At 40.8% G+C, this 26,270-nt stretch overlaps 1 protein-coding gene across 8 annotated transcripts in view; it reads left to right on the top strand.

Moving 5' to 3' along the window:
- ccser1 (coiled-coil serine-rich protein 1) overlaps positions 1-26,270 on the top strand; it is a 1,096,421-nt gene that overhangs the window by 976,714 nt on the left and 93,437 nt on the right. For 6 of the 8 annotated variants that reach the window (XM_069925709.1, XM_069925719.1, XM_069925707.1 and 3 more), the window contains one exon: positions 416-903. The exons of 1 other annotated variant lie outside the window; for it this stretch is intronic. In XM_069925709.1, the coding sequence (XP_069781810.1) occupies positions 416-661 (246 nt within the window). In that variant the 3' untranslated portion in view covers positions 662-903. Of the gene's footprint in view, positions 1-415; positions 904-26,270 lie in introns of those variants that run through there. One more of the 8 variants, XM_069925703.1, reaches the window with a different exon arrangement.

The raw sequence follows: 26,270 nt of genomic DNA, 5'->3' as shown, positions 1-26,270 counted from the left end.
GTTGGATTATTATCACGTATTTAGAATGATTTATTGGATTTAATATCAGCTTCAATGGCTGGGATTAAGAACAATTGTGAACAAGATTTGAACTTAACATTTTCAGATGAAGACTGGTACTCTACTCTCAGCTTGATTAATGATTCCTCATTCTGTGCAACACTTTGCTTATTACAATTCAAGGTGGTACATAGAACACATATCTCCAAACTTAAATGATCTCATTTTTATGCAGATATTGATCCATAATGTGAGAAGTGTAACATTTTTGAAGCTTCACTGATCCATATGTTTTAGGAGTGCCCAAATTTAGAGAGATTTTGGAAAGAGATTTTCCAAACTTTATCAATGATTTTTAAGATCAAAATAGAACCATGTCCATTAATTGCTTTGTTTGGTTCTTCACATGTGCCAGTTATTACTCTGTCTGCAACTCAGGAGAAAGTTCTTTACCACGCTGATGAGCAGAAGAGCAATTTTATTGAAATGGAAAGATGACGCTTCTCCAACCCATACACAGTGGATACATGATGTAATGTCATATGTAAACTTGGCGAAAATTAGATACAACATTGAAAATAATGTTGAAAATAATAAAAAAATTCAATTTGTAAAGATATGGGGCCCATTCATAGAATACTATAATGATGGGAAGATTTAAGATTTTCTGCCTGATACCTGGAGGTCACTATCCATTCCATAAGTTCCTTTTTTCTTTTACAAAGGTTACCTTGGTTAGAGGGAGGAGGTAAATTAGATTTAGTTTTTAGATTTTTCTTTAAATTTGTTTTCTTTTTTTTTCTTTTTTATCACTTTTTATCTGGATTAATTTGGCAAATATGGGTTTAACTTGTGGATTAGGGAGCTGTCTAATGAAGTTTTTTTTTGCATGTGTATGTATATGAGATGATTTGTTATGTATTTTCCTTTAAAAATTTGTATGTAAGTTTATATGTTGAACTCAATAAAAATACTGGAAAAAAAAGAATTAACTAAATTAAATTGTTGATGTCACATGTAACAAGATAAAGTGAAGCGCTTGGTTTTGGTGCTATCCGGGCAAGTCAATTTATACTAAAGTACAGCAGGTTCAAACATTGTGTGGCAGTGAGTCAAAGAGTGCAGGAAAAAAGTGCAGGAAAACAGTTTAAGGCATCATCTTTTACCAATGAGTGATCCAACAATCGGAGATCTGCATTCTTAGTGATGTCATTGTTATATTTCACATTGGACATTAGATGGAGACCCCATCTTTGGACATTGAAGATCCCATAAAATTAATTTTAGAAGAAACTGTTAATTTATTCTCAGTGCACAAGCTAATATTTTTTTTTCTTGATCAGCCTTACTGAAGTAGAATACAGTCACATGGAAACTTTGTATAAATTGCACTGTTCAGATTGCCAAAGTTGTCTAATTTCATCTGTGACTTCATGTGACAAGAATACATTTGGCTGTAAAATGTTTAGAGACATTGTGAAAAGTGCTACATAAATGGCACTTTTCTGACACAGGATCTGTTGACATGGATAAACACTGTCAGTGGTGACACTGTGCACATCTCTCCTTGTCTGCTCAAATGTTTCATAAATGTCATAAGAAGATCGATAATCCATACAATAGAACAATACAGGTGGGTCAAGTTGACTTTCGATGAAAAATCATCAGCTCTGCTTTTCCATATTTGGATGCCACCTGACCTGCTGAGTGTTTTGTACTTTATAGATCTGCAATCTCTCCCACTGTCCATTCCTCTTTATACAGCTGGTTTGTATACAATTTATAAAGGTTCTGTGTGATCTGAAAGTACATCCAGATGGAGCTAAGAAGGTTTCAAGAGATTTGATGACATATCAAGATTATAAGGTAAAAAGATTGAATTATGAAGATTAATTAGACTGAGTTATTAATGAGGTTTGTTTGGAGGCTGCAGACATTAATTATAAAGCCTTTCTCATGGGAAAGAAAATAAAGGATTACACTATGATCAGGCAACAAAGGGTTTGAAAGGCAGCAGGAGTCCTTTATCTGGAGAGGAATAATTTTACTTTGAGACAAGATTCAATATGATCATGAAACCACAGTCAAAATAGTTTTACACACCATTTCGTTAGGATTTGCAATAGAATGCCTGATGAGGTTGTTAAAAAATGTTCAATGCCTTTCAAAAAGGATTTGATAAATCCTTTAAGGATATGGAAAAAAAAACCTGGAAATCAACTGTTCTTTGAAAGGCCAGCATAAATACAATGGACTGCATGGTTTGCCACCTCTTTATATTCTGTTCCACGCAAGTTTCTGTCTTCACAGGTCTAAATCTAATACCCAGTCATGGTGCAGGATTGTTAAATTTCCATAAAATAAGGAATTTAAACCATTTAAGTTAAGTCTGTGTCTCGGCTGAGATGACGTCAGTACATCTGAAGCTTCATAAGTGGCAACATTTCTTAGAAGTACCCAAGAACTCTCCCAAATGGGGTTGAATAATTGAAAGATTTCCTGAGATCTTTAGTAAACGCTGGTGCACGAGTGGTGACCAGAGAGACACCTCCCTGAGTGAATTGAAATGAACTGTTTATTGCCATGTATACTGATATATGGTGAAAAGCTTTTTTTTTCGCATATTATCCAGGCAAGTTAACCTCTATTTAAGAAAAGCAGGTCGTACAAGGATGGAATAAAAATACAGGATATGGTTTTAACAGGAAGTCAACAAAGTCAGTGAGCTCTGAGTGTCCAGGGAACAACCATGATATTCAACAAGAAAGTTCACAGATGCTGGACGTTGATATTCTGGCCTTAGGTTTCTGAAAGCTCAAGTTTATTGTCATCTGATTGTACATAAACAACCGAGATTCAGGCGTTTGAAAGGAAGGACATTGAAACAGGTGAGGTAGAGTCTGTTTGGATTGAATTAAGAAATTGCAAGGGCAAGAGGAATATAATGGGGGTCATTTACAGGCCTCCGAAAAGTAGCTCAGATATCGGTAGTAGTATAAATCAGGAATTAAGAGTGGCATTTCAAAGTGGTAGCAATACGGTAGTTATGGGGGACTTCAACATGAAGGTGGACTGGAATAATCAGACGGGGGCAGGAACACAAGAGAGCGAGTTTATAGAATGTCTACGAGATACTTTCTTGGAACAGCTAGTGGAGGAACCTACCAGGGGGAAGTCGATTCTGGACTGGGTGCTGTGCAGCGACGCAGACTTAATAAGTGACCTTGATGTAGGGGAGCCATTAGGGAATAGTGACCATGGTATGGTTACTTTTAAGCTGCAATTAGAAAGGGAAATGGAAAGGAAGTCGGAAGCATCTGTACTTCAGTTAAATAAAGGGAATTTTGCAGCTATGAGGGAGGAGCTATCCAAAATAAAATGGGAAGATACACTAGCTGGGAGGACAACTGGGGAAAAATGGCAGGTTTTTATGGACATTTTTCACAGGATTCAGGACAAATTTATTCCAAAGTGGAGGAAAGGCTCTAGGAGATGCAAATGGCAGCCCTGGCTAACTAAGGAAATCAAGTGCATTATCAAGTCCAAAGGGAGTAATTATAAGATAGCGAAGCGGAGTGGGAAATTAGAGGATTGGGAAACCTTCAAAGAACATCAGAGGGTAACTAAGAAAGCCATAAGAGACGGGAAAATGAAGTACGAGAGGAAATTAGCAGATAATATTGCGGAGGATAGCAAAAACTTTTTTAAGTATGTGAAGAGGAAGAAATTGGTTCGGTCTAAAATTGGCCCTTTGAAAATGGGCAAGGGTGAAATTATTACCGGAAACAAGGAAATGGCAGAGGAATTTAACAAATACTTTGCAACTGTCTTCACCAAGGAGGATATAGGTTATAGTCAGTTAGGGGGTAGTGGTCATGCGGTACCAAGAGACTTGGGGAACTTTACTGGGGAGGTAGGGGATCTAATGGATATCCGGATCCAGAAGCAGGAGGTTATGAGTAAATTGTTGGGACTGAGGGCTGATAAATCCCCAGGGCCTGATGGGCTGCATCCTAGGGTGCTTAAAGAGGTGGCTATGGAAATTGTGGAGGCACTGGTCGACATTTTCCAAAGTTCCATAGATTCCGGGGAGGTCCCTGAGGATTGGAGAGTGGCTGATGTGGTGCCGCTTTTTAAGAAAGGAGGGAGAGAGAAAACGGGAAATTATAGACCGGTTAGCCTGACATCAGTGGTGGGGAAGATATTGGAGTCCATCATAAAAGGAGAAATAGCAGAACACTTAGTCAGTAATAATAGTATAAGGGCTAGTCAGCATGGATTCCTTAAGGGTAAGTCATGTTTGACTAACCTTCTGGAATTTTTTGAGGATGTGACAAAGAAGGTGGACTCGGGAGAGCCAGTGGATGTGGTGTATTTGGACTTCCAGAAGGCCTTTGATAAGGTACCGCACGGGAGTCAAGTGGGCAAGATCAGGGAGCATGGTATTGGAGGTAAGGTGCTGACATGGATAGGAAATTGGTTAAGAGATAGGAAACAAAGAGTTGGAGTAAATGGGTCTTTTTCAGAATGGCAGGATGTGACGAGTGGAGTGCCTCAGGGATCGGTGTTGGGTCCTCAGTTGTTTGTAATTTATGTTAATGATTTGGATGAGGGGATTATAAATAACATGAGCAAATTTGCAGATGACACTAAACTGGGTGGCGGTGTGGGGAGTGAGGAGGATGTAAGGAAAATGCAGAGGGAATTGGTCAGGCTGGAGGAGTGGGAGGCTAAATGGAAGATGAATTTCAATGTGAACAAATGTGAGGTTATTCATTTTGGGGGAAGTAATAGGAAAGCTGAGTATTATTTAAATGGAGACAAGCTAGGGAGTGGGGAAGTGCAAATGGATCTGGGTGTACTTGTTCACCGGTCACATGCAGGTTCAGAAAGCTGTGAAGAAGGCAAATGGAATGTTGGCTTTCATAAAGAGGGGATTGGAGTATAGGAACAGAGACGCCCTTCTGTAGTTATACAGGGCCCTGGTGAGACCCCACCTGGAGTATTGCGTCCAGTTCTGGTCTCCAAACTTGAGGAAGGACATACTAGCTATAGAGGGTGTGCAGCGCAGATTTACAAGGTTAGTTCCAGGGATGGCAGGGTTGTCATATGCAGCAAGGCTAGAAAAACTGGACTTGTATCCATTGGAGTTTAGAAGGATGAGGGGGGACATGATTGAGGTATACAAAATCATCAGGGGGATAGACAAGGTGAAGTCTGATTACTTGTTCCCAATGATGGGGGAGACGAGGACGAGAGGGCATAGTTTAAGAATACAGGGTAGGCCCTTTAGGATGGAGATGAGAAAGCATTTTTTTACCCAGAGAAGTGTGAATCTGTGGAATGCTCTGCCACAGAGGGTGGTAGAGGTGGATTCGCTGACTATGTTCAAAAGAGAGTTAGATAAGACTCTTGTGGGTAACGGAGTTAAGGGTTATGGGGATAAGGCTGGAAAGGGGTACTGATGGTAATGATCAGCCATGATCTAAAATGGTGGTGCTGGCCCGACAGGCCAAATGGCCTACTCCAGCTCCTATTGTCTATTGTCCGTTGTCTAAGTCCTTGAGACAAAAACATACAATTCACAGAGTACATAAAGATAATATTTTTAAAAAATATATATAATAGGGATGATCGTCATGGTTACCTCCCACCCTTTAAAACAGGGGTGTCAAACTCAAATTCACGGAGGGCCAAAATTAAAAACTTGGACTAAGTCGAGGGCCGATCTAAATATTTATTGAAAATTTTCAACAACATCTGCATGTTTTCTCTTCTTTCAACATATGTAATGTTAAAATTTAGGATATAACTTTAGGAGGATAATGTTACAGGTCAGGAGTAGGTAGCTCAAGTTCACCCTTTGCTTGACCTGAGGGAAACCTATTTGGTCCCTGTGGAGATGTAGTCAGCATTCACAGGCTGTGTCCATTTTGGCCTGCATCAGGACTCCGCATTTCCTGCTCACTCCTCAGGCTCTAGGCCTCTATTCAGCCTCGACCCACCATCCCTCTACCTGACCAGTCCTTTACCCAACATCTACTCACCCCTCACTCCACTCGCTCTGCCTCTACCCACCCCATCCTATACACGCCCCTCTACTGCCTCTCCCCTCAACTTGTTCCTCCCTCTACCCGTCTATCACCCTCTAATCACCCCTCCCCTACTCGTCCTGCCCCTCCCCTTTTACCTCTTCCCTATCCACTCCTCCTTCTACTCATCCCTCCCTCTAACTGTCCCTCGAACCACCATAACTTCCCCTGCCCATTACTCCTCACCTACACCCTCTGCCCACACCCACTTACCCACCCACTCAGGCCCAGCGCGCTGCCGATGAGGCTTTGCGGACAGCCACCATCTCTCTCTTCACGTGCAGGGCCGAACCAGCCGTCCCTGGGGTCCGTGCGGATGCAAGCGCTGAAGGCCATGGCAACCGGGAGAAGTGCGCTCGCGCTGTGGAAGGGCCGTCCGGTGCCAGTCGCGTAGGGCTCGCGCTGCCCGGGGGCCGTGCGCAGCCTGACATGCCCGTCGCGCCGACAGGAAATTACAGGCGCTTGCCAATCCGCCGCACCGCTCGACAGGTGGGAGAAGTGACTGGTTGTGCGGGGAGCCTTCCAACTAGCTTGCCAGCTGATGACATCGACAGGCTTCTCGTGTTACAATTTCTCGTGTTACAATGGGGAAGGATGTGCAATGAAGGGGGAGGATGGTGGGGGTAACATTACCAAAAAACAGTATCGGCTCTCGCTGCAGGGCGGGCCACCTCTAATACATTTTTGAAATGATCTTGCGGGCCAAATATAATTATATTGCGGGCCAAATTTGGCCCGCGGGCCAGAGTTTGACATGTGTGCTTTAAACCATACCAGTGATGTAAGTTGATTGGGTGCAAATTGGGTGGCACAAGACTCGTGGGTTCACATAGCCTGTTACTGTGCTGTATGACTAAATTTAATTTAAAATTAACTTAATTCATTTTGTACTCTATTCCATTCTTTGAATTTCACCTGCTCTAGAATTCTGGGATTTCCGTAATGGGGAACTGAGAAATCTGAGATAAGCTTCTGCTTTTGACACTGACTGATTAATTGGGTGAAAATAGTAGCTTTGAAAGTGTATTGTGATAATGTCAATTAAAACTGGTTATGCTAAGGATACTCAATAGATCATGCAGCATCAGTGGAGAGAGAAAAACACAGCTGCAATTTCAGTTTGTCAACTTTACAGGTGAAGGATTATTTATTCGAAACATTCATTGCTTCTCGCTCCATAAATACCATCAGACCTGGAGATTATCCTTGGCATTTTATGTTTTCAATCTAGATTTCTAGTGTCAGCAGTTCCAAACTATGAGACCGAATTGTCGATACGCAGCACAGCGGAATGCGCTGTTTGAGAGAGTAAAATGGAAACTGTCAATTTTGCCTGAACTGGTCCAAAATGAAACACACCTTGAAGCTTTTTCTGTTCATGATCAAAATGATTTAAGGAGCCATATCAACAGGAAATTCAAATACTGATGTCTGTATTGGATAGTCAAGCCAAGATTAAGCAAGCATGCTGTGCTTTTCTCAGAATCAATTTATTGTTCTTTACGGGAATGTAATAGGAACATAGGAACAGGAGTAGGCCAAAAATGGCCCATCGAGCCTGCTCCACCATTCAATAAGATCATGGCTGATCTAATTTATGACCTAACTCCACCTACCTGCCTTCTCCTCATATCCCCTAATTCCTCTATCATGTAAAAATGTATATAACTGAATTTTAAATATGTTTAATGAAGCAGTCTCAACCACTTCCCTGGTTAGAGAATTCCAAACATTCACTGGTCAGACTCTTTATAATTGCCCCTCCAACACCCCACCCTACTCTTCTCATAAATCTGTAATAATGGTTTGGCACACTATTTGCTTTGCAGTACTATTTCAGTGCGGATAAAAGAAAACTGCTGAGAAAATGTGAATGAATTCTTGATTGGATTTTGAGGTCAGTGATTTTCAGTCCCTGGTAAGGCCAATGTAGAATTTTTTTTTTAATTTTTCACACTATGAACCATATTGACCAAAATACACACAAACATTTCCCTCTTGAATATACACAGTGTCATTTTCTCCCCTTTTCCCCCCTCCCTTCCCTCCCTCCTTCACACCCCTCCCCACCCACTCAATGTTCAACCTATATGATACATTAAACCCATTAAACAATGTCATCACACAATGAAAATAAACAAGAAATTTGTGTCTTCTACTTTTACATACTGGGTCAGTTCATTTTGTCCTCTCCTTCTGTCATTTTAGGTGGTGGAGGTCCGCGATAGGACTTCTCTGTTTGATGTATATCAGTTCTGTTAAGATCTCCCACCATGTTACTTGCCCCTGTTTCAGTGTTATGATATGGAAGTGTGAGAGGCTAGATACGGGGAGATCTTTTCTATTCACTGAAGAATCTTGGACCAAGATTGAGAATAAGCTGTTGATCACTTAGGACTGAGTTGGGAAGTAAGGGATACGGGATGAGTGCTGGGAAATGGCTTTGAGATAGAATATTTACTATGAATTTACTGAATGGCAGAGTAGGATAAAAGTCGTTTGATGGCTAACTACTTCCAAAATGCTAATGTACTGATATAATTTAGATTGAGAAAATATGGCTTTTGGGTTGCTGTGAAGTATATTCATATACAGTTAGATGTTCAGAAGAATTTCTTTTCTGCCTGTTGTGATCTGAAGATAATGCATAAAAATCATCCCAGAACTTCCTAGCAATTCTGATAATTTTATCAAAAAGACTTGACAGGTTACAAAACGGTTCATAAAATAGAAAAAAAATTGGTTTTACAAATCTCTCTCCAATCATAAAATAAAACAACTTTCAATGACTGAAGAACTATTGAGTTAGACATAAAATACTCCACATTGTTCTTAGAAAAGGGTCAGGGGAGTTCAAAAAGATGTGCAACATATTTTCCTCAAACAAAACAGGGAAATCTTGTTTGTTGCTTATGGATCTTGCTGGATGCAAATCATTTGCTTCACTGAGGCATTCACCAGACAAGTCAACAAAGGCTCTGATTGAGATGGATGGATTCTCTTGAGGCTGTCGATCTGTTGGGTACATCATTACATCGAATAATAGAAAGTCTGCTTCTGTGTTAGCAATGACTGGAAAATTATCTCAATTAGGTATTAAACTAACCACTGGCTCAACGTGGCGATAGCGACTTTTGTCATAATCATGATTTCATTAGGAGTTATCAGTACTTTACCTTATATTAAGCCCACTTTTTAAAAAGCCATTCTTTTACCAGCTGAAAATGACATTGCTTTTTAAGGTGCACCTGTCTCTGAACTTCCCACCTGTATTACATGTGTAACAATAGAGGATATAGGATTTATTCTTGACTGAATCAATGGACCAGTTGGTCCTGGACCAGACCACTGCTCAACCCACTGACTGTGGTCCCTGCCCTCTCTGACTTTTCAAAAAAGGTTGATCCACTGTTGCCTTGAATTGACCTGCAGATGGAGTGGGCTCCAAGTACTGATCAGCCCTCAGTTGATGGATCTGAAGTCCTATGTCCTACCTGCTCAGCCCTGCCCAACTAGATGAACAGGGTGGCAGACTCTGATAGCTCTCAACAGGCAAAGATGACTTTCTTGTTTATGTTTTCTAAATATCTCTGACAATTAGGAACTTCTAAAATAAAATATTTCTAAATAAGTGAGCCAGAAAAAAATATTGAAAATTAATGTACCAGCATGGAGTTCAGTCAGAGAGGTGAAGAGATGTACAATGGGGGAATAGAACTTCAGCCCATAGTGTCTGGTGCTGATCATCAAACATCCATTTACACTGATTCAATATTAATCATTTTTTTTATTTTTCCTGCATTCATCGACTCACTGGCACTAGGAGTAATTTATAGTGACCCATCAACCTGCCAATCTGCTCATCTTTGGTCAACCTACTAATCTGCTCATCTTTGGGACCAGCATCTCTAGTTTCAAGGACAGTATCTCTCCAATGGCCTATCAGGATCTTGAGCCGCCCTTGTTAATTATAAACTACTCTGACACCACAGAAATGACTGTCTACATGATTGTAACACCACTGTTTATTTTCTTGCAGTATATTAACTGTGAATATTTATTATCTATTCATATTTTCTATTTATTCCCTCTTTTTAATTTAATTATGAATACTATTGTAGTTTTTTTTAATGAATTACTATTCCAGTGCATTCGTACATAGCACAATTTACATGACAATACATTGATTAACATGGGAAGAAACAGGAGCGGGTACGTGAGGTGAGTTGACACTTAACTTCCATGATGCCCAAGAAAAGAAGGGCTGATGCATTTTACATATCTGCAGCAAGAAAGACGTTCATTGCATGTCAAAGTCAAAGTTCAAATTTATTGTCAGACTACATACATATCATCATATACAATCCTGAGATTCTTTTTCCTGTGGACCAAGCAGAAAACTGCTGGAGAAAGTCGGTAAGGCCACAGTGTTCTTTATGTACCAAAGATAAAGATACATAACCAACATTTTGGGCCTGAGCCCTTCATCAAGGTATAAGCAAAAAGGAGGCAGGCATCTGAATAGTGTGGGGAGGGGCAGAGGATGAAGCGCAGGTCCACAGACAAGTGGTTATAAGTATATATGGGTGGGAGGGCATGAGAAAAAATGCTGAGGTTCTGGTGGAGGGGATAGATCTCCAAATGGAGAGGGAAGGGGTGGAGAGATGGAGGAAAGGAGACAGACGGAAGGAAAAGAGAGGGAGACGGGAATGGCTGAATGGAAACCAAAGAAGTCGATGTTAATGCCATCTGGCTGGACAGTGGCCAAACAGAATATTAGGTGTTGCTCCTCCAAACTGCAGGTTGGCTTGTTATGGCAGTGCATGGGGCCATGGACAGAGATGTCAGTACGGAAGTGGGGTGGGGAATTGAAACGATTTGCCACTGAGAGATCTCTGCCATTGCTGTGGATAGAGTGAAGGTGGTCAATGAAATGATTTTCCTGCCTGCATCCAGAGGAGACCACAACAGGATCACTGGATGTAGTAGATGAACCCCACAGATTCACAAATGAAATGCCACTTTACCTGGAAGGACTATTTTGGGCTCCGAAAGGTGGTTAGCGAGGAGGTGTTGGTGAAGTGGCACCTCTTCTTGTCGTCACTGGGAAAGGTACCAAGGACTAATTATTGAGAAAGGATGAGTGAATGAGGGGGTCATGGAAAAATAAGTCCCTGCAGAAGATGAAGAGAAGAGCAGAGGGGAAGATGTGTCTGTTAGTCAGATCATGTTGTAGGGATGGAAATTGTGGAGAATAACATGTTGGATGCAGAGGCCGGTGGGTTGGTAGGTGAGGACAAGGGGAATCCTGACCTTGTTGTGTCTAGGGTGAATGGGCCAGAGCAGATGTGTGGGAGATTAGGGAAATGTGGGTAAGTGCTGAGTTAAATGCGGTAGAGGAAACACGAGTTTTTTTGAAAGAGGAGGGCAACTCAGATGGTCTATAAAGGAAGCCCTCATTCTGGGAGTAGATGTGATGGAGGGGAAGAAATAGAATCCTTACAGGGAACAAGGTTTGAAGAAGTGTAGTGGAGGTATCTGAGGGAGTTGTTTTTGCAGAAAATGTTTGTAGATATATTTTCTCCTGAGATGGAGACAAAGGGATTGAGAAAATGCAGAGTGTTGTCAAAGTTGGATCAAGTTAATTTGACGACGGGGTGAAACTTAGCAGCAAAGTAGATAGAGTAGATGAGCTCATTATGGGTGCATGAGGCAGTATCAATGCAGTTGCCAATGTAATGGAGGAAGAGTTAAGTAGCCTTGCCTGTGTAGGCTTGTAGCACAGATTGCTCCACATAACCAATAAAATGGCAGGCATAGCTGGGACCCATACATGTATCCATAGCTATTCCCTTGATTTGGAGAAAGTGGAAGGAGTCAAATTATTGAGGGTGAAAACTAAAAAAAAATGATCGAAAAAGAAAGGATGAAAACAAGTTCTGCTAAGTCGAGGAGGGTGGTGAAGGAAGGGAACTGGATGTGTCTGCTGTTGAGAAAAACATGAAGAGATTTGAGACCTATATGGAGGATGGAGGTATGTAGAGATTGGTCGTCCATAGTGAAAATGAGCCATCGAATTCAGGGATTTGGAAGTTGTTCAGGTTATGAAGGGCATACGAGTTATCACGGATGTAAGTAGGGAAAGACTGAACCAGGTGTAAAAAATGGAGTCGAGGTAAGATTACACCAGCTTGGTGGGCCAGGAGCACATGGAAAGATTGGATTTACTGGGATAATTGAGTTTCTGCATCTTGGGGAAGAGGTAGGACCAAGCATTGAGGGAATGGGAAATAATAAGGATAGAGGCCATGGGAGGGAGATGATTGAAAGTGACAAGGTCAGTGATGGTGGCTTGATGCTCTTTGTTGAGGGGTAACAAAGAGGAGAAATCTGAGAACTGTCATCTGATTTTGGCAATGTAGAGATCAATGCACCAGACCACAACAGCATCACCTTTGTGGGTTTCAAGATTCAGTTTATTGTCATAGTCATAAAAGAGTGTCCTATTACATGAAATTGTTTTTGACAAGGCAGACAGATTCGCCACTGGCAGAAATTGCCTAAGCACCTCTTACAGTCAGAGAAAGAAAAGCAAAAGAGAATCCCCCTCAACGTAACCGAGTGTCCGTAGAAACACCTCCAGCACTTCCACAGCCACACAGGGTCCAGTCCAAACCACTGGCAACCCGAGCTCCCAATCTGAACCTCCAACCGATCAGAAACCCTTTGGCGCCCTTGGCAAAGGAATGTTTTTTAAAAAAAAGTTTAGTAATAAATAATGTACAAAGTCAGAGTTCTTAAATAAATATCCGATTAAATCTGTTGTTCAGATGGTTGAGGGGAAGCAACTCTCCAGAACCTGGTGGTACAAGTCTTGTGCACCTACACCTCCTTCCTCTTTCATTGTTCATCTGATTTACAAGTACAACCTGACTAATCAGTGTTCTCAGGTTTTCAGTGAAAAACATTGTAAATACACCAATAGCCAGACAAACAATACATATGCACAGTGTGTGTGTGTATATATATATATATATATATACATACAAATATTAAAATAAATAAATATTATTGTTAAATAAACAGTAGAGTCATAAGGGTTTGCATGCGCAGTTTAATAGCCATTCAGTAGTCTCACTGCTGGTGGGAAGAAGTTGTTTGTTAGCCTGGCAGTTCTGACTGTGATACTTCTGTATCTCTTTTCTGGCAGGAGCAGCTAGAAGATGCTGTGCATGGAGTGGTTAAGGACCTCAATGATTTTGTGCGCCTTCATTGGCGGGGGGGAGGAGGGGAGTGTGCGGCGATCCTCTCTGCCACCCTTGTGGTCATGTGGATTGACTTCCAATCTGATGCTCTACAGCAGGGATTGCCAAACACTTTTGGTTGTGGGTTACATCTAGGAACATACAGGGAGTCTTGAGCCAAACAATATTAAGCCTGGCAGTTTTCAACCAGTTATACTGCAAGAAGAATGGTATGTTTAGACCAGAAAACCCCTGTACCATCAAATATTCATTTTCTATCAAAATAACTATACAGCACCACTGAACAGTTTAACTGTTAACTTTTGAAGTAGTTTTATTGACATGCTCACATATTACAGTAGACATTTCTATATCTGCTGTTCTTACATTTAATTTAAAATAATACAATTAAAATCTTTAAAACGTTCATTCAAAAAACAATGCAAAATAAAAATCTGGCTGCAAAATAAGAACAGGAGAAAAGATCAAGAAAGTGACAAGGCCGTCTTCAACATTCCTCCACAACCCTCTATGACTACAGTTCATGGCCCAAGTGCCCACCTTAATGATTATACTGCAATGTATAAATCTGTAGATAGGCTATTAAAGTTAAGAGATTCCTTGCAAATCAAACAAACACACTTCCCCATGACTACTGTGGGAAAAAAAAAATCCATTTTCCCACTGTGTCTGAAATTGTTGGTACTGACTTGTTATTTTCCATCTTTTCAGTTCTGCCAAGTTTAATCAACTGAGGTAAACTTATTTTAACTGAGGTAAATGTTTTTTTTAATATTTTCATTGATGAGTGTGATGCACTGTGGTGACAGTAAGCAGACACAAGATTCATAACGATTGAATAACAGGCTTTGTTCTACTTAAAGTCTGCTGCTGTATTCAGCTGCACTCCGAGTGACTGACCTCGAGGTGTCCGGATGTGGCTTATATCCCGGCGGATGATTGGCAGCCAACTGGGTGGAGCTTGATCCATTTAGGTCGGCTGATTGACAGCCAACCTGGTGATCTTTCTGCAGGTACACAGGTCGCCCCCTGCAGTTAGGCTCGTGGTGTATCACCACAATGAGTAAATGCATAAGTCAGTCCAGTGGTTGTTCAAAATAGCAGCAACATCTAATGTTGAAACTAAGAAATTCAATACAGTGGAATTTTTGTCAGAGTGTCTGTTATAACTGGCCACATTCCATTTTATTTTTAAAATTCACCCTGGGCCACTTAAAAATGGGCAACAGGTCGTACCCCTACTCTACAGCAACTGCAGCACACTGTGATGCAGCCAGCCAGGCTACTCTCGATAGAGCTCCTGAGGAAAGTTGACAGGATGGTGCCCAGTAGCCTTGCCTGCCTTAGTCTTCTCAGGAAGTGCAGTCGCTGTTGCCACTTCTTGACAATGAGAAGATGTTATATGTCCACGATAAGTCATTTCCATGGACTCTGAGGAACTTGGTGTTCTCTACTCTCTCCTCTACTGAGCCATTAATTTGTAGTGGAGGGCAGTCATCCTGGTCCACCTGAAGTCCACAAAAATCATCTTTGTCCGACTCTATTGAGACTCACACAATTTCACCAGATTTTCCACCTCTTCTCTGTAGTGCAACTCATTATTGCTGATGAGACCAATTACTGTTGTGTCATTTGCAAACTTGATGACTGTTTTGGAGTTGGATAGGGCATTGCAGTCGTGGATCAGTCACGTGAACAAAAGAGGGTTGAGGTGCACCAGTCTTCAGCATGATGGTAATCTACATTCTGCTGCTAACCAGGACAGAGGCCGGTAGGTTGGTAGGTAAGGACAAGGGGAATCCTGACCTTGTTGTGTCTCGGGTGAATGAGCCAGTGCAGATGTGTGGGAGATTAGGGAAATGTGGGTAAGGGCTGAGTTAAATGTGGTAGAGGAAACATGAGTTTTTTTGAAAGAGGATGGCAACTCAGATGATCTGTAAAGGACCTAACTTTCTGTTAGGAAGTGCAAAATCAAGTGACAGAGAGTGGCATTGGATCCCAGCAAGGACAGCTTCCCCACCAGCCTCTGGGGTATGACTATATTAAACACTAAGATTAAGTCAATGACCAGCAGCCTGGCATATGAGGCATTTTTCTTCAAATGGGATAGGACTTGTGGAAGGACATGGCTGCAATGTCATCAGTTGAACAGTTCTTTTTCTAGATAAATTAAAATAGGTCCAGTGTCTCTGGAACAGTCTATGATGCACTCCATCACCAGATGCATGAAGTATTTCATAATGGTAGAGGTCAATGCCACTAAGCTGTCTTCACTGAGGTCTGCTTTGATAACAGGATAATGGAGGTTGTCTTGACACCGGCAGGGATGATGGACTGCTGCAATGATGTGTTGAAAATGTTGTAAGGAACTCTGTCAGTTGGTCTGCACAGTCCTTCAGTACCTGACTAGGGTATGTTGTCTGGTCCTGCTGTCTTATGTGGGTTTACCTTGAAATGCACTCACCTCACTTTGGTCATGGCTGTGCAAGGGGATTATTCATCAAAGGGACATGGAGTTTTCTTTGGTGCCAGCCTGTTCTTCTTGTCCAACTTTGTACAGAAGATGTTCAGTCTTTCTAGAAGGAAGTGTCATTTTCTTTGACTCGCAAGATTGTCGTGTGATCTGGTATAGTTTTGATCCTTTTCCATACGTGCATCATGTTGCCAGTGTCACAGAGCTGTCGTGGATCCTCTGTGTTTATCCACACTTTACCTTCTGGATTGCACAGGAGAGACAGCCCGAACTGATTTTAAGGCCAACTTGTCTCCTGTCCTGAAGGCAGCATCATGAGCTCTGATAAGTGCACAGACCTCTGAGTTCAACTGTGATTTTTGATTAGCCTGATTGTGTAGCATTTGATCTCCATGTCATCCTCGATGCACTTCCTGATGTAACGAGTCACTGAGGTTTTGCACTCCTTGATATTTACATGACTGTTGTAGTTGCTCCAGTCAGTAGTTGCAAAGTAAACCTGTCGTGCTGCTGTGTCCCCCTCCCTAAACATGTCCTAATATCCCTTCAAACTGTCTTGTCATCAACTTAATTATTTAAATTGAATGGTTTATTATCATACACATTTGTGCATGTACAAATGTATATAATAATCTGTACTCAGTTTCCTAGATCAGCCAATGTCCCCAGTGCATTCAAGGTTGTCCCTCACCCCCAACCTGGTTACTCAGATCATATATCTGTCCTGCAAACTGCAGAATACAGGCAAAATGAACAGAGTACAGATTATTATATACATTTGTACATGCACAAATGTGTATGATAATAAACCATTCAATTTAAATAATTAAGTTGATGACAAGACAATTGATCTCAAGCCTTGTCGTCCAGTAACCTCCCAGTGTGACATTCCTTCTTGTTCCTCTGTGTGTGGTGATGTGAGTATATTAATGAGCTATGCAGAAATAGAAAGTCCTTGAGAGGATTGAGAGAAAGCAAGATGTGTCCCGGCCAATAAAGGATTGTTAAATATCACAAATGTAATAATTTCTTTGCTGTTAACTTCAGTGATTTTTCTTTTGAAAATTGAAGTATATTTTCAGGACAAAAGAAAATGATTAACTCGAGGTAACTGCATGTATGGTCTTGTGACTGCACTTTCACAAGAAGGTCAAGGGAAAATTGGAAAATTGTACATAGCCCTATTTTACGAAGAAGTCATCAATGAGTCTGATTCTTGCGGTTGACATTTATCTCTTCTGCAAGTTAATCAACTTTACAAGACATTAGGCTACAACTTTATCCTCCATTGTTTCCAATGGAATTGAATTTCAAAATGTAGAATTCCACCATTGTATCGCAATATCATGGACAATTTCCACTTGCATGATCTTGAAGCAATAAGAAAGATGAAAGTTCTCAGCAGGTCAAACGGTGTCTCTGGAGAGAGAAACGGAACAGCCTTTTGTCAGAATTTGAAATCAAGCGTGTTTTGTTGCAGGGGATGGGGATGGGTGAACAGAATGAAGGGAAGAGGATAGGCACCAGGGGAAATAGAATGGCACATGTGATCATGGTGCTGACTAAGAGAGAGTGGAGAGGTTTATTAATCTTCCTCTGCAAGGGTCATTTAAAATTGTCTTTGAGTAGAGCTTATCCGTGTGGAGATACATCATTGTTATGGCTTGCATGTGGATCATGTTATACCACTGAGTCTAAAGATGGGTGGCAAAAGATGAGTGGCATATCTTTGGCTGAATGCCCTGTACTGTGCTGTAATGTTCTATCACTCAAATTCTCAGCCAAGCAAAGCATTAAAGAGCAATTTAATCAAGCCCGCAAATGTACCAGTTTTACTGTTTTTTTAAATTAAATAATTCCAATTTAGATTCTCTCCATCCAATACAGAATTGTTTAGGCCCTAATGGACAGCCTGTCTACATACCTAAAGCTTTTCCTCACTGTTATCTTACCTCAGAAGTTTAAACAAATCTCTGGGGGCTTGAGGACAAAATGTGAGCACAGGAAGGAGGAGCAAGAGTAGACTACTGAGATCTTTGAGTCACTGCACTATTCAATGGGGTCATAATATCACAAGGCACAGAAGCAGAATGAGACCATTTGGCCCATCAAATCTACTCCGTTGTTCAAATCATGGCTAGTGTATTTTTCCGCTCACCTTCATTCTTCTGCCTTTTTGCTATAACTTTTGACGCCTTTTTCGAATCAAGAACATGAGTGTATGCTTTCAAAATACCAAATGTCTTGGCCTCCACAGCCAACACTGGCAGCATATTTCACAGATTCACCATCTTCTGGCTGAAGTTACTTCTCATCTATGTTCTAAAGGGATGTTGCTTTCTTCTGAGACCATGCCCTCTGGTACTAGACTATCCCAACTACTGGAAATGTCCTTTCAATGTCCATTCTATATTTGGAATGTGTCAATGAGAATCCCCCCCCACGAGTCTTCTAATTACGATCTAAGCCTTCCATTTGAAACTGCTGGCCTTTACCTATGGAACCAATCAGATTTCCAGAGCAGAGGTTAAGTCCCAAAGCTGGGCATAGTTCATCACAACTGATGGGACAATTGTATCCATAGAGTCCAGCTGTGCAGGATGAACTTCCACAAACTTCCCAGCACTTAGGTTGGCAAATTTGCCTGTTGAGACCATTCACAGTTAACCTGGCACAAAGCCAGGGCCTATTGATTTTAATTATCCTGTTAATTTGATTGAATCTCATTGTTTTTAACTTATTTGAGTGCAATTTTTAAAACATTCCCAGCAGTATCTTGAGCAGTTTCAGAAACTTTAAAGACACAGTCAAACATTTAATTTCATTGATAGCTATAAACACTGTGACATCCTTCACTAAATCTGTGTATCTGTGGAATGGTCTGCCTCAGAAGGCAGTGGAGGCCAATTCTCTGGATGCTTTTAAGAGAGAGTTAGATAGAGCTCTTAAAGATAGTAGAGTCAAGGGATAGGAGAGAAGGCAGGAATGGAGTTCTGATTGTGAATGATCAGCCATGATCACAATGAATGGCAGTGCTGGCTCGAAGGGCTGAATGGCTTACTCCTGCACCTATTCTCTGTTGACTAAAAGACTCTTATTTCATTCTGGAGCAAATTTTGGAATATCCAACCATAGTAGAATTTCAACTATACATCTCCCACTCTGCCGAGAGCCACAGCTCAGTGTAAAAGCCAAGTATATTTCAAGAAAAATAAAAAAAGCATTAAGTTATAAGAAGGCTCTTGCAGTGGATTCAGGACTTCTCCATTTTAAGCCACTATGCAGTTGGAGAGATACTCCAGAAGCAAATTCGCGTATTAAGGATAATATCTTGTTTATTGTTAGATCACAAGGTAAAAAGAACACACCTTTGTAAAGGATCTGTTGGATTCTTAGAATTTGGGCAGGGGAGAAGCAAATTGAAAAAGAAATATTGTTTATTTATAACACATTTTTTTACGTGCAATAAATATCATGCATTATATGGCATTTTTAGGAATCCCATTCAATTTCAATTGCATGCAGAAGGATTATTTTTTTCAACTAATAATCCAGGTCGTAGTGCCTGTATTGAGGACGAACCACCAGCTGTTGGCATTAAGACACTTTACACTGGCTTTCAAATGACCTTCAGGAGAAAGGCAAAATCATAAAATTGTTGCCTTCCTCTTTCTGTGTTATTTTGTTATTCCTCTCCCAGTCTCATAAATTGTGGTTTTTACAAAATGCTCAATTCTCCCCATAGAAATGAAGGCTGAGGGTGGTCCTGACATCATTCTTTAAACTTTGCAGGAATATGTTTGCAGGATGTTAAGATACTGGACTAACAGTCAGTTTTGAATGAATAATACAGAAAGATGTCATTGAAGCCAGAAAATTTAAATTCACAAGATAAATCTGGGACTTAAAAGTTGGAATCAGACCCTACAATAGATAGGCACCAAATTATTTTAAATATACATCCGTTGTGATGCCCCTCAGAGAAGAACATTTACAGTAATTGCATAATCTAATCTGTATGTGACATCAAACCAACAATGTTGTTCGCTCTTAAAGGTCTTCTCAGCTCAAGGATGTTAGAGATGGAGAGTCATAAAATTTGCTGTTTTGCTGCAGCCCTCATAGTGCAAACATTTATATAAAGCACCTTACAACAATAAATAAAAATGATGCATGAGAAAAGGAAAACTCAAAGAAAGGCAGTGTCTGGGGTTCATTGTTCATTCAGCAATCTGATGGCAGAAGGGAAGAAGCTGTCCTTGTGTAGCTGAGTGCTCACCTTCAGACTCCTGTACCTTTGTCCCGATGGTAGCAGAGTGGTATGTCCTTGGTGGTGGGGTCCTTGAGTTTAGAGGCTGCTTTCTTAATACACCACCTCTTGTTGACATCCTTGATGGAGTGAAGACTGGTGCCTGTGATGTCATAGGCCAAGGTAACAACCCTGAGGAGTTATTTCTTGTCCTGAGTGTTGGGACTTCTGTTCCAGACAGTGATGCAGCCAGCCATAATGCTCTCCACCTGTAGAAGTTGAAAAAGTAGAACCTGTAGAAAAGCTGCAGAGGTTTTCAAGAGTGTTCAGTGACATACCAAATCTCACCAAGCAAAGATGCTGCTAAACCTTCTTTGTGATTGCATCGACATGAAGATTCCAGGAGAGATCCTCAGAGGTGTTGACACCCAGACTCCCCACTCCTGAACCTCCTGATATCCTCCTGATGTCCACAGTCACCTCCTTGGTTTTGCTAACACTGAGTGCAAGGTTGTAACACCACTCAGCTAGCTGATTTATCTACTTCCTATCTGTTTCCTCATTGCCATCTGCCATTTTGTTGACCACCGTTGTGTCATCAGCAAATTTGCAGATGGCATTTCAATTGTGCCTAACCACACAGTCATGGGTGTAGAGTGAATAGAGCAGTGAGCTCAGCATGCATCCTTGAGGTGCACCTGTTTGATCATCAGTGAGGAGGAGACATTCTTTCCAGTTCATACTGACTGCGGTCTTCCGCTGAGGAAGTCAAGGATCCAGTTGCAAAGGGGAGTGCTGTGGCCCAGGGTTTGGTGCTTGTTGACCAGCACTGAGGAAATAATGTTGTTGAAGGTTGAGCTGTAGTCGATGAAGAGAAGCCGTATGTATGAGTTGCTGTTTTCTTGGTGATCCAGAGCTGAGTAGAGAGCAAGCAATACTGCATCTGTTGTGGAGCGATTGTGACGGTAGGCGATCTGGCATTGCATCTGCATCCATTTACATATTCATTATAAAAATTCTAAAGGAGCTCATTAAGTTCAAATTGAAGAAGATGTTTCAAACTGGTGACAAACCCAAGACCGGAGGCAACAGGCTTAACATACTCAGCAAAAAAAAAATGCATGGCAAATTCAGAAGCTTCTTCACATACAGAATGAAATTTAGAAATTCGATGACAAGCAATAGTAAAAGTTAACAATATTAAAGGAAAGCTGGATAACTACCCAAAACAATACATTGACAGAATTAAATAAAGTGGTCAGAGAAACCTACAATTGAGCATGAACACCAGCAAAACCTGGAACACAAAACAATCTTCTGGAGAAACTTAAGCCATATCACTGGGAGTAAAAGAATTGTTCATTTTGGGTTGCCCCTCCCCCCCTCCTTCATCAAGACAGCACCATGACTTATTGAATTGTGTGGATTTCTATCTCTGTCATTAATTCCCTGTGGTTCTATGTGATAGATTCTAAGCACAATGTTGTGCAAGTTGTTTGTGCTGGAGCTTTGAAGATTACTGAACAAACCTGTCACTGGCTGATGGTTAGTAAAAGCAAAGGTGAAGAGGAATATGAAAGACACATTCAAGAAATAGGATCAAATGAATAGACGCAAGACCCGTGAGGACCTTAATATGTCGCAAAATTATCCAATCATGGATTTCCTTACCTCCCGACTGCAATCAGTGAGGATTGGTAAGAACTTCTCCTCCACAATCTCCATCAGTACTTAGCCCCCTGCTCTACACCTACGACTGTGTGGCTTGGTGTGACAATAACACCATCTACAAATTTGCTAACGATACCACAGTGGTGGGTTGTATAATGAATGGGGATGAGTCTGCATACAGGATGGAGAATGAAAACTTGGCTGAATGGTACACCAATATCAACCTTGCACTCAATGACACCAATACTAAGGAGCTGACTGTTGACTTCAGGAAAGCAAAGCCAGAGGTTTACAATCCAGTGATCTTTTGGGGATTAGAGGTGGGGATGGTGAGCAGTTTTAAGTTATTGGGACTCACTATCTCAGAGGATATTTCCTGGATCCAACACACCAATGGCATAGTGAAGAAAGCATGTCAGTGCCTCTACTTCCTCAGAAGTTTGTGGAGGGTTGGTATGATATCAGAAACCCTGGCAAATTTCTACAGAGCTATAGTTGGAAGTGTGCAGATCCACTACATCACAGTCAGGTATGGGAACACCAATGGGAGCACCTCTGAGCATAAAGCCTTCCAAAATGTAGTGGACGCAGCCATTACAGGCAAAACTTTCCTCACTATGGAGTACATCTACAGGGGACACTGCTGTTGGAGAGCAGTACCAGTTATCAAATATCCACACCAGCACTGCATTCTGTTCTTGCTGCTGCCATCAGGAATGAGGTATAGGTGCCAGAAGACTCGCACCTCAGGTTCATGTACAGCTGCTACCCCTCCACCATCAGACTCCTCAACAACAAACTCAATCAGATTCATTTAAGGACTCTTACTTGTGTACTTTATTGATTTTCTTTACTCTCTCTGTATTCCACAGTTAGTTTGTTTGCATTCATTATCTGTTTACAGTTCTTTTAATTGTTTACATGTTCATGCTCTGTGCAGTTAACTTTTGCACTACCAATTAGTGGTAATTCTGCCGTGCCCACAGGAAAAAGGAATCTCAGAGTTTTATATGATGTCATGTATATACTCTAACAATAAATCTGAAATCTGATTCATTAGATTTTATTCAAGGTTATACTCGAGCAGAATCCCCATGTCATTATGTTGTTAATGAGTTGAATGCAACCTGACATTTACTTTCATCATTCTCTTGATGTTGCCCTAACAAAATGGCAGGGAGGTTATCACCTCCTGCTTTGCTGCTTGGAAACCAATCATTGAAGAATATGGAGAATTCTTTTTTGGATAGTTGCTTGTCTATTTTGAGCTGCTTGCTTATGGTAACTCGATTTGGCACCTGTATACAATGAAACTTTGTAACTCTGTGTGGAACCTGGAATCTGTTTTTTAGCATTTCATGACTTTTGGCTCTGATCCACTACAACATTGTAACTGGTCTCAATTTTATTTTACCAAGAAGTTTTTAAGCTCCGTATATGGTACTTGGACTGTCTGACTCGGAAATTTGATGATGCATGTTTTGCTGACCAACTCTCACAAGGGGCTGATAAATAGTACAATCACAGCATCTGCAGATTTTTTGTGTTTCACTCTTAAATCTAGCGGTAACCAAATTGGGATAAGAATGTAAAAGCAGACATGAAAGAGGTGTTTTCAACGATGCAGAGAAAAGAAAAACATAATCACATCCCAGAAATTTGTTCTCGAAGGTTTCAAATTCCCTTCAGTTATATAGAATTAGCGTGTTAATTCACATGTCGACTATCCCTTGGCCTCCACAGATAAAGCAGTTTGCTTTTGCTGCAGATGCCCAGGTTCTGCTCTCAATTATGTGACCTTTTGTTTCACCATCTCTCACTGCAATGATGTGCTGTTGTTCCCCGACTTTGTGACATGTTACAAAAATTTAACAGGTTTAATGAGAATTTGTAACAGTCATATAACATGCCTCTCAGTTATAGCTATCTCTTAGTAAGGAGCTAAATGAATGCTGAGGGCCATTTGAGTGCTGGCGGGAAAGTATTTGAAGAATCAATGCATGAATAGTTTTTCGAGTGGAATTCCAGAGTGTGATGGCTGAAACTGGCCCATGATGAGAATGAGAGTGAGTTTATTGTCATGAACATTGTACAATGTACTTCAGCCCCAAAATTCTTGCTTCAGTCAAAAAGAGTATTTTGTAAGAAAAAAAACTTAATTGAATTAAAGGGAGACAATAAGTACAAGAGAGGTCAGTAATAAATGAATGCAGTGAAAAAAGTGAATTTACAATGGTGCAGACAATCTTCTGTTGTGTCAGAGCTGTCCATGATGAGTATACGATGGTGATCTGTGTCATTGCCTTAGTAACCTGCTCAGTAGAACATTTGGTGTATGAGCTTCTCTGAAGAGCCAATGGTGCAAATTTGCCATCCATAGTTCATGCAGCAGTGAGAAGAGGTTGTGACCTGGGTGATTGCATTCTGTATAATGTTGTAAGACTTCTTGATGCAGTGCTTCACCTAGATGTACAATTATGAAGTGGATGTGGTGAAGAGGTGAATGCTATTTCAGATGAAAGGATCCTGGGTTTACTTGGGAAAGGGATTCATTTCGAATATGGCAAGGCTGCACTGAGATTTCCAAATGGTCAGGATTTTGCAGTGACATTGGGAAGCTGGCTTTCCATTCTAGCGGGATGAAGTGTTCATCAAGCCAACTTCAGTCGTGACCTCTCCAGATCAGGAATCTGTACAGGAGACACAATTACTGCTTGGATCCAACCATATGAGATATGTTTTCCAAATGTTGGGAACTGAGAAGAAGAGTAAGGAAACTCAGAGGATTTTGTTGTCTAAACAAAAATATAAGGGTATCAGAAGAAAAAAGCTGAACCAGTGGGTAAGTGCAAATGTGGGGTTAAAACTGTTGGAGAGAAATGTTTTCTGCTCCAATAGACTCCCCTTTATGACCATCAGCATAAACTAATATAGTGTTCTGAATTAAGATTGTGCTATTCTGGAAACATCTCATTAGGATTGATGGGATTCATTGAAAAGGCTAGGAAATTCTGGCCACAAGATGATTACAAAATTCTTCAGAGCATTTATGTGCTGCTAAACAAATGATTAGTGCCTTTTGAACTGATGTGTTTTTAGTATTTTCAGTGAAAATATGGGAGGAAATGACAATCCACTCTGCCATGATGAATAAGTTTGCACAAACTCCTTCATTTTATTTTAATATCATCAATAATGACATTTTCAATAACATTTTATTTGCAATGTTTTTCATATTAGGCCTTTGGATAGTTTTGTGCATTAACATAATGCATGCATTTGTTGTACAAGTGTGACTGGAAAACACAAAGCTAATGTTTATCTATTTGTCCATGAAAAATTTCAGTGGTCATTAAAAATGAATCTGCAGCTGATAGCTGCTAAAACTTGGAAGGTGCTGGAGAAATCAAAAGACATAGATAAGTAAATGCCATCCTGCTCCCTTTTGTCAATATCTATGGAGTGTTTGTTAACCTAGAAACCGGAGATAAAGATTCTATTTGAATAGAAATTGGAACATTGCCGCACATTACCAGACTTTCATCCCATGATGTTGTGCCAGCTTATATAAACCTACTCAACAATCTAACCCTTCTCAACCACACACCCATAACTCTCTTTTCTTGCATCCGTGTACCTGTCAAAGGGTCTTTTATATGTTTCTATTGTATCAGCCTCCACCACCACCCCTGACAATGCATTCCAGGCACCCTCCACTCTTTGTGTAAACAGCTTACCTCTGACGTCTCTCTTAAACTTCCCTCCCTGATACAGATGTTCTTTGCAATTTGCTACTGTTTCCCCAGGAAAAATAAAAGCTGCTGGCTGTCCACCCTACCTATGACCTTGTAGACCTCTATTAAGTCACGTTCATCATTCTTGGCTCCAAAGGGAAACACCCTCACTCTTTTAGCCTTGCATCATAAGACTCATTGTCCAATTCAGGCCACATCATGGTAAATCTCTGCACCATCTCCAAAGCTTCAACATCCTTCCTAAAATGAGGTAACCAGAACTGATCAGAATATTCCAGATATGCCCATACCAGAGTTTAATCGAGCTGCAACATTACCTCTAGAATACCTAGCAAGGCTTTGTTGCAGGAAACTCTTTATCTCCAGTGCATTGGATCTAAGAAGCAGTTATCAAGAGGGTTACCAAAATCCTTAAAGACAAAATTTGAAGTCTCTTCTTTCTGCTTGTGTGTTTGCAGGTGTTTTTTTTTAGGATGTGGCCTTGTAAATGACCATGATTTTTTGACAAAGGCAAACTTATGGTTTAATTTGGGTACTAAGTCGATATAGCAGAGGTTGTTGAAAAAATACATTTCAACAAAACCTTTCAGGGTCTTGAGATGTGACAAAATATTCACAGTTTCTATGTAAGTGTAGCTAAACACACTCTGCTAGAGGAATTCAGTGGGGCAAGCAGCATCAGTGGGGGAAAAAAAGAATGGTCACTGTTTTGAGCCATCAACCATTCCGGTTCAAGGAAACATGGGAGAAATTATGTTCTGGAAT

This window comes from Narcine bancroftii, chromosome 3 (genome assembly GCF_036971445.1).
Source record: "Narcine bancroftii isolate sNarBan1 chromosome 3, sNarBan1.hap1, whole genome shotgun sequence".
Lineage (NCBI taxonomy): Eukaryota > Metazoa > Chordata > Chondrichthyes > Torpediniformes > Narcinidae > Narcine > Narcine bancroftii.
The sequence above is the reverse complement of the archived record's forward strand: the minus strand, read 5'-3'. Positions and strand labels throughout refer to the sequence as shown.